The 10,000-nt window shown below is 43.6% G+C and overlaps 1 protein-coding gene across 1 annotated transcript in view; it reads left to right on the plus strand.

Annotated features, from left to right (window-relative positions):
• The window catches only part of rusc2 (RUN and SH3 domain containing 2), a 56,781-nt gene that overhangs the window by 27,789 nt on the left and 18,992 nt on the right, over positions 1-10,000 (plus strand). The window contains exon 4 of the mRNA XM_041904133.2: positions 674-1,259. Within this exon, the coding sequence (XP_041760067.2) occupies positions 674-1,259 (586 nt within the window). The remainder of the gene's footprint in view (positions 1-673; positions 1,260-10,000) is intronic.

The raw sequence follows: 10,000 nt of genomic DNA on the forward strand, positions 1-10,000 counted from the left end.
AGGTTCAAGTCCCGTTCCAGGCGATATCAAAGTGGGAAAATGAATTGGCCACTGGAGGGCTACTGGTTTCAGATCATTACAACCATCCACTGCTGTTGAAGGGGAAGTTTTTTTTTTATCGGCGCCTACTGAGGCAGCTGGGCAATCTGTAATGGAGTATTCCTGGAGAGTTCATGCGTCCCAAATGGGACCCTATTACATACAGTGCACTATGGGCCCTGGTTAAAAATAGTGTACTATACAGGGAAAAGGGTGCCACTTGGGATGTTGCCTTAGTCTGTATGCCTTCAGTGGGGTGTAACGCTTGTCATATTCATGTGTTGTAATGTTGACACAATGAAGATAGAGGTCTATTTATACTATTGGAATTACAGTCTGGGGTTATTTCAGCTCTCTGTGGCTCCAGTCATAAAGTTGATATGTATGTAACCTTTATTTAACCAGGCAACAAATGTATATTTATAATGACAGCCTGGAAATTAAAGCTAGCTTATTGATGAGCTGTATCATCAATGCTACTGCTCTCAAGAGAATGACTATGACTGCCCATGTAGGAGATGTAATGATGCTGAAAAACTACAACACTAGTCACACAAGTATGAATTATTCTTTCATTTAGAATGTGAGCTTCTTTTGTCTTTTATTCTAAGCCTTCTCTGTCTTCTCTACCCAGCGTGATGAAGATGAGGAAGACAATGATGAAGATGAGGAGGAGGAGAGGAAGAATAGGAAGCAGCAGCAGCAGCAGATGGGTGGAGCCTGTTCAGACCCAATCATTGAGGGCCAGGTGTACGTCAACATCTCCCCTCCTGTGGTTGGCCGAGGACCCATCGGAGGTGGGCCCACCCGCCCCCGTTCCCGTAGCTACGACCAGAACCTGGACATGTCCCCGCCCCCTCGGCTCGGCTCATTGGAGCGCATGCTGAGCTGCCCTGTCCGTCTCAGTGAGGGCACAGCCCCCCTGGGCCCGCCCCCTCTGCCACGGGTCACTTCCTTTGCAGAGATCGCCAGGAGTAAGAGGAGAAACGGAGGAAGCACTGGCTCTCCTTCTCTCAAGATGGGGGGGTGTACAGATCCCTTCTCACCCACCCACTCGGCCCACTCCCACTCCTCGGCCGACTTCTCCCCCATCTTGGAGGGCCAGGGTCAGGGTCAGGGTCAGAGCCACAGTCTGCCCTTCCAGCACTGCGATAGCCAGGGCAGCGTGGACCACCACTCACCTGGTGGTGGCGCTAGAGAGTCACGCTCCAAGGCCAAAGGTAAGAGCACTGGTTAAAATAATACTAATATTATATGTTAAGAGCTATAATGATAATACATTATTATGACTGCGTTCCCGGACTGACTACAACGCAGTCGCCTGCCAGATCTCACAACGCCTGGATAGGTGTTTGATCATATATCAGCTAACCACATCATATGACATAGCAATCTGATGACGATTGTGCAGTCGATGACATGGCATGCAACCGTTGGTTGCTGTGTGCAGCAAAACTGAAATCTGTGTGTGTGTGTGTGTCTGTGTGTGTGTGTGTGTGTGTGTGTGTCTGTGTGTCTGTGTCTGTGTGTGTGTATGTGTGTGTGTGTGTCTGTGTGTGTGTGTCTGTGTCTGTGTGTGTGTCTGTGTGTGTGTGTGTGTCTGTGTGTGTGTGTGTCTGTGTGTGTGTGTGTGTGTGTCTGTGTGTGTGTGTGTGTGTCTGTGTGTGTGTGTCTGTCTGTGTGTGTCTGTGTGTGTGTGTGTCTGTGTTTCTGTGTCTGTGTGTGTGTCTGTGTGTGTGTGTCTGTCTGTGTGTGTGTGTGTCTGTGGGTGTGTGTGTCTGTGTGTCTGTGTCTGTGTGTGTGTCTGTGTGTGTCTGTGTCTGTGTCTGTGTGTGTGTGTGTGTCTGTGTGTGTGTGTGTGTCTGTGTGTCTGTGTGTGTGTGTCTGTGTGTGTCTGTGTGTATGTGTCTGTGTGTGTGTGTGTCTGTGTGTGTGTATGTCTGTGTGTGTGTCTGTGTGTGTGTGTGTGTCTGGGTTTTTCTATCCTCCCCACATGGATACTAAAACAAGGACAATTATCCCTCGTGGGGACATTTCCCACGTCCCCATGAGGACAAAGGCTATTTTAAACTTAGGGGTTAGGTTTATTGTTATGGTAAGGATTAGGGTTATGGTTATGGTTAGGGTTTGGGTTAGGGTTAAGGTTAGGGTTAGGTTAGGGGTTAGGGAAAATAGGATTTTGAATGGAAATTAGTTATAGGGTTATAGTGTTATAGGGTTATAGTGTTATAGGGTTATAGGGTTATAGGGTTATAGGGTTATAGTGTTATAGTGTTATAGTGTTATAGGGTTATAGTGTTATAGTGTTATAGGGTTATAGTGTTATAGGGTTATAGGGTTATAGTGTTATAGGGTTATAGTGTTATAGTGTTATAGGGTTATAGTGTTATAGGGTTATGGTGTTATAGTGTTATAGGGTTATAGTGTTATAGGGTTATGGTGTTATAGTGTTATAGGGTTATAGTGTTATAGTGTTATAGGGTTATAGGGTTATAGTGTTATAGGGTTATAGTGTTATAGGGTTATAGTGTTATAGGGTTATAGGGTTATAGGGTTATAGTGTTATAGGGTTATAGGGTTATAGGGTTATAGGGTTATAGTGTTATAGTGTTATAGTGTTATAGGGTTATAGTGTTATAGTGTTATAGGGTTATAGTGTTATAGGGTTATAGGGTTATAGTGTTATAGGGTTATAGTGTTATAGTGTTATAGGGTTATAGTGTTATAGGGTTATGGTGTTATAGTGTTATAGTGTTATAGGGTTATAGTGTTATAGTGTTATAGGGTTATAGGGTTATAGTGTTATAGGGTTATAGTGTTATAGGGTTATAGTGTTATAGGGTTATAGGGTTATAGGGTTATAGGGTTATAGGGTTATAGTGTTATAGGGTTATAGTGTTATAGTGTTATAGTGTTATAGGGTTATAGTGTTATAGGGTTATAGTGTTATAGTGTTATAGTGTTATAGGGTTATAGGGTTATAGTGTTATAGGGTTATAGGGTTATAGTGTTATAGTGTTATAGGGTTATAGGGTTATAGTGTTATAGTGTTATAGTGTTATAGGGTTATAGGGTTATAGGGTTATAGTGTTATAGGGTTATAGTGTTATAGGGTTATAGGGTTATAGTGTTATAGGGTTATAGGGTTATAGTGTTATAGGGTTATAGTGTTATAGGGTTATAGTGTTATAGTGTTATAGGGTTATAGTGTTATAGTGTTATAGGGTTATAGTGTTATAGGGTTATAGGGTTATAGGGTTATAGGGTTATAGTGTTATAGGGTTAAAGGGTTTTTCTTTATTTTTTACTATGTTTTACATTGTAGAATAATAGTGAAGACATCAAAACTATGAAATAGCACATATGGACTCCAGACCAAAGGACACATTTCCAACGGTCTAATGTCCATTGCTCGTGTTTCTTGGCCCAAGCAGGTCTCTTCTTCTTATTGGTGTCCTTTAGTAGTGGTTTCTTTGCAGCAATTCAACCATGAAGGCCTGATTCACACAGTCCCCTCTGAACAGTTGATGTTGAGATGTGTCTGTGACTTGAACTCTGTGAAGCATTTATTTGGGCTGCAATTTCTGAGGCTGGTAACTCTGATTAACTTATCCTCTGCAGCAGAGGTAACTCTGGGTCTTCCATTCCTGTGGCAGTCCTCATGAGACCCAGTTTCATCATAGCGCTTGATGGATTTTGCAACTGTACTTGAAGAAACGTTCAAAGTTCTTGAAATGTTCCGGATTGACTGACCTTCATGTCTTAAAGTAATGATGGACTGTCGTTTCTCTTTGCTTATTTGAGCTGTTCTTGCCATAATATGGACTTGGTCTTTTACCAAATAGGGCTATCTTCTGTATACTCCCCCTACCTTGTCACAACACAACTAATTGGCTCAAACTCATTAAGAAGGAAAGAAATTCCACAAATTAACTTTTAACATGGCACACCTGTTAATTGAAATGCATTCCAGGTAACTACCTCATGAATCTGGTTGAGAGAATGCCAAGAGTGTGCAAAGCTGTCATCAAGGCAAAGGGTGTTTATTTGAAGATTCTCAAATATATAATATACTTTGATTTGTTTAACACTTTTTTGGTTACTACATGATTCCATATGTGTTATTTCATAGTTTTGATGTCTTCACTATTATTCTACAATGTAAAAAATAGTAAAGATAAAGAAAAACCCTTGAATGAGTAGGTGCGTCCAAACTTTTGACTGGGACTGTATACGAACAGTGGCAGCAGGCTCACTGTGTGTCCCTGACCTTTCTATTCAGCCCCTACCACTACAGTAAACAGCGTTTGGAATTCCTATTAATTCCTCTGTGGGACATTGTGTCAGAGGACTCTGAATGGAATGTTCTAGTAGGACAAACATACTTCCCAGCTGTTCCCGATGTGGGAGGGAGCATACTAGTGGCGTCGATCCAATGAGAGAGATCCCCTTTTTTTATTCTTCTACTGAGCAGAAACCAAGCTGAGCCGAGCTGCACTGTGCTAGCCTGGCTACACATCAATCACCATAGTTACTAGAACCAGCACAGGGTTCGTAGAGCGTGGGAGACAAAGAGGATGGAAGACAGAGGGAGAAACATTCCAGTCGCTCTGCAGACGCCAACCCTGATCTCCCAAGTTCTTTGTCACAATAAAACATGGTGACAAGCCTGTAATTTAGGAACCACTGTGACATAGCAACAGTGTTAGAAGCACATTGAGGACAGGGGGATAGGATTTGGGCGTTGGACGCAGGTGTGGGATTGTAAAAAAAAAGGAGAGTTGGGGAAGGGGAGAGGAAGGAAACGGTAGATTGGGGATCGACAGAGTAGAGGAGGGAGGACTGAAGAGTGAATGGACAGACGAGGAAGAGGGAAGAGGGTAGATAGCAGAGCCACAACGAAGATAGGACACAATAGGAGAGGATAATGTATTGTTACACAGCAAGTATCCCCTTATAACTCTGGTATAGGCCTACACCATATTTTCTCTAATTCAATATATGCTATGTAAGAAAGAGAGTATTGGAATATATGATAGCTAATAATATAAAGATGAGCTCAAATAATATACATTTTAACAATGAAAAGGCTTTGTCTTAAATTAAATTAAATAATATGTGGCCCTAGCTAGGTTTCCATCCAATTGGCGACAGATTTTCATGCAAATATTCAAACATCTGCATAAAGAAAAATATACTCATTTTTCCAGCAGTGGTGTTTCCACCAAATGGACTTGTTGCGCATAAGAACCAATGCGTGATGACGTAGTGTACACGGAATGTACCTTTTTTCGCTTAAGTTTTCACGTACCAAATAAAAATCTAATGTTCAATGTGTTTCCATCGCATTGTCAACTCTACCGACAGTTTTGTCACAAACTGTTGTGTTAAATAGCAAATGTGCTAAACTCTGGTCTTGGCAGCTGCTCTCTAGCCAACAGCGCGCGGAGACAGTGTGGGTAGCCTCTGCGGGTAGGTTAGTCTACATGATGAGATTATTATGGATAAGAGCGAGAATATTAGTATTTGTCAAACGGCAGTCAAGCATCGATCATCATGTCACCAGAATAAGACCCTTGATATTTATTGGAAAGGAGCATCAAGATCATCACTGTGCACTTTCACCACCCTGTGAAGTTCATCATAACTTATTTCATCTGTAGCCTAATAAACTGCATGCTTTCCCGAGTTGTAGTGGGAGGACCACACAACATATCATCGCGTGACTCCAAGTTTACTTCGATATGATGGTTATTATATCAATATTTGCACTTATGATGGTTATTATATCAATATTTGCACATAAAGGTGTTTCCACTGCCATTTCTCGCGTAATACATTTTACCGACACAAAAATATCCCACCATGTCGAACAAACAAATTCAATTTGAGAATAAAGTGGCAATATTTTGAGAATAAACTCGACATTTCATTTTGATAATAAAGTCAACATTTTGAGAATAAAGTTAACATTTTGAGAATAAAGTGGCAGTTATATTTCAAGATTAAAGTAGGGAATTTGGTTAACTGCATGTCTCCCTGGCTCCCTGTTGCTGTACGCGCCAACGTTGAAATGCCTGCAGTTGAAACTATACTTTAGAATGAATTGGCTTTAGTAACAAGGAAATCCGTTCTCTTTTAGCACAAAATAACCATATATTAGTATTAGGACCTGGAAAAGGTTGTGCCACAGATTATCAGAATGAGGAACCGTGGTTACAAACATAGGTAGCAGTGGAGGCTGGTGGGAGGAGCTATAGGAGGACGGGCTCATTGTAATGGCTGGAATAGAATAAATGGAACAGAGTCAGACGTGTGGTTTCCCTGTGATTGATGTGTTTGATACCATTCCATTTATTCCATTCCAGCCATTACAATGAGCCCCTCCTCCTATAGCTCCTCCAACCAGCCTCCACTGATAGGTAAATAAAATAATAATAATTGGTCATTTAGCAGACGCTCTTATCCAGAGCGACTTACAGGAGCAATTAGGGTTAAGTGCCTTGCTCAAGGGCACATCGACAGATTTTTCACCTAGTCGGCTCGGGGATTAGAACCAGCGACCTTTCGGTTACTGGCACAACGCTCTTAACCACTAAGCTACCTGCTAGGGGGTGGGTTGAGTGTGTATGCAGGTGTGTGTGTGTGAGGGGGCGGTAAAAAGCAGGGGGCAAAAAAAATGGCCATCAATCTAATGATCTAATACACTCGTTCAAACAGGCGTTACTGCGCACTCATGCTTATCAATCTAATGATCTAATAACTCGCACACGCACGCACACACACACCAAGTTTCCCCCTTGCAATTTCAGACTATAGTCATATACTCTTCTAACGGCCATGTTGCGTTATGAGCACAAACAATAAACCTTCTTGACGCTGACTGAGAAAATACCTGGGGTTGAGTCCCTGTCTGTCACTGAATGAGAAAATACCTGGGGTTGAGTCCCTGTCTGTCACTGACTGTGAAGAGAACTGGGGTTGAGTCCCTGTCCGTCACTGACTGTGAAGAGAACTGGGGTTGAGTCCCTGTCTGTCTGCCCTCCGAATTCACTACAACGTTCTGCTGCTTAGCCTAGGCGAACACCTTGCAAAAAAGCTGTGCATAATGGCTACTATGAACAACCTTAGCCATGGTGTTTTACTAACAGTAGTATTTTTCCCCTTATAGCAACTATCCATCGAACTACTATAGGCTAGTAGACTACGTGAGCACACCCAATATAACAAACTATCTTGGGATCCTGGAGTGTGTGTGTCGCATGTCGAGCTGCTCTCCGAATTTGCTACAACACCTCTATGTTTCAGCCCATTATAAACCTATATACCACTATTGAGCACGCTAACCTGTAGGCTAATGCTACGTTACAGTCATCCTACATTACAGTGGGCAAGTGAAAGTAAATGATATGCCCATCCAACGGCTGCGGGAGGAATGAACAATGAAGCAAGGGAGGAATGAACAATGAAACAAGGGAGGAATGAACAATGAAACAAGGGAGGAATGAACAATGAAGCAAGGGAGGAATGAACAATGAAACAAGGGAGGAATGAACAATGAAACAAGGGAGGAATTAACAATTAAACAAGGGAGGAATGAACAATGAAACAAGGGAGGAATGAACAATGAAACAAGGGAGGAATGAACAATGAAACAAGGGAGGAATGAACAATGAAGCAAGGGTTTTACGCAAGTGTCTGTGGGAGGAGAGGCAACTCAAGGACCACTCCTGTATGCGCAAACCAGCTAATCTGAGGCGCTGTTTAAATAGATTAATGGATGGATTCTCCCTTTCTTGAAATAATCATTGATCTAAATAAAAGACCTGTTGGATAAATGATGATAGGCTATAAATAAATGATCACTGCTCTGACATGACTTGGTTGGTTGGTATCCTAGCGTAATATCTCCTTTCACTATCCATCTATCGGTCTTCAAGGATGGGAGGAATGAAGGAGGTTATCCCAAAACAGGGGCATCATCTCCATGACAGGCTATTTGTCTCAGCATTATAAGGCTAACGTAGGCTACCACTGGTTCACCTTATAGGGGCTGGTGGCTAGACCTGTTGGATGTAAGGTTATAATAATGGAACGTAAAATTACTGACTCAGATGGGGCTTTACCCAAACCCCTGCCCCGTGGCAATGCAAGGTCCATGACAGGGGTTTGGGGGGCAGCCCTTGAGCCCAACAGGACGCGCAATCCTACTCCACGCAATCCTACTCCACGCAATCCTACTCCACGCAATCCTACTCCACGCAATCCTACTCCACGCAATCCTACTCCACGCAATCCTTTGACCTACGTTCACAAGATAATAAGCATAGGCCTATGAGGCTGCTTCATTGGAAGTGTAGCCTACATAAAACACCATGCCATTACGCACACATTTCGTAAGTTAACCTTTTCGTTTCCACATACAGTAACGGGCTGCTGGCCCGAGCTGTTACTGTCTGGACATATAAAATGCACGGTGTTGACATACGCAGTGGCTTGAGGACAACGTTGTAGCGAATTGGAAGAGCACCCATGACAGGGACTGACGCACGCAACTCATGTCTCTTCACAGTCTGGCAACGCGCCATGGCCATGTGAATGGTGATACCGTGTGTGTGTGTGTGTGTGTGTGTGTGTGTGTGTGTGTGTCTGTGTGTGTGTGTATTAGACCACTCCAACCCTCCCACACACACACACCTGTATACACACACAACCCACCTGTCTCTACCTATGTGTGTGACCACACAGACTTGGATGAAATACACTGCATGACCAAATGTATGTGGACGCCTGCTCGTCGAACATCTCGTTCCAAAATCATGGACATTAACATGGAGTTGGGCCCCACTTCGCTGCTATAACAGCCTCCACTCTTCCTGGGAAGGCTTTCCACTAGATGTTGGAACATTGCTGCGGGGACTTGCTTCCATTCAGCCACAAGAGCATTAGTGAGGTCAGGCACTAATGTTGGGCTTTTAGGCCTGGCTCGCAGTCAGCGTTCCAGTTCATCCCAAAGGTGTTCGATGGGGTTGAGGTCAGGGCTCTGTGCAGGCCAGTCAAGTTCTTCCACATCGACAAACCATTTCTGTATGGAACTCACTTTGTGCACGGGGGCATCTTTATGCTGAAACAGGAAAGGGCCTCCGCCAAACTGTTGCCACAACGTTGGAAGCACAGAATCGTCTAGAATGTAATTGTATGCCGTAGCGTTAAGATTTCCCTTTACTAGAACTAAGGGGCCTAGCCCGAACCATGAAAAACAGCCCCAGAGCATTAATATTCCTCCTCCACCAAACTTTACAGTTGGCACTATGCATTCGGGCAGGTAGCGTTCTCCTGGCATCCGCCAAACCCAGATTCATCCATCGGACTGCCAGATGGTGAAGCATGATTCATCACTCCAGAGAATGCGTTTCCACTGCTCCTCAGTCCAATGGCAGTGAGCTTTACACCACTCCAGCCGACGCTTGCATTGCGCATGGTGATCTTAGGCTTGTTTGTGGCTGCTCGGCCATGGAAACCCATTTTACGAAGCTCCCGACTAACAGTTATTGTGCCGACATTGCTTCCAGGGGCAGTTTGGAACTCGACAGTGAGTGTTGCAACCGAGGACAGACGATTTTTACGTGCTACGCTCTTCAGCACTCGGCGGTCCTGTTCTTTGAGCTTGTGTGCCCTACCACTTCGCGACTGAGCCGTTGTTTCTCCTAGATGTTTCCACTTCACAATAACAGCACTTACAGTTGACCGGGGCAGCTCTAGCAGGGCAGAAATTTGACGAACTGACTTGTTGGAAAGGTGGCATCCTATGACGGTGCCACGGTGAAAGTCACTGGGCTCTTCAGTAAGGCCATTTTACTGCCAATGTTTGACTATGGAGATTGCATGGCTGTGTGTTCGATTTTATACACCTGTTAGCAACAGGTGTGGCTGAAATAGCCGAATCCACTAATTTGAAGGG

The sequence above is a fragment of the Coregonus clupeaformis genome, chromosome 18 (genome assembly GCF_020615455.1).
Source record: "Coregonus clupeaformis isolate EN_2021a chromosome 18, ASM2061545v1, whole genome shotgun sequence".
Classification (NCBI taxonomy): domain Eukaryota; kingdom Metazoa; phylum Chordata; class Actinopteri; order Salmoniformes; family Salmonidae; genus Coregonus; species Coregonus clupeaformis.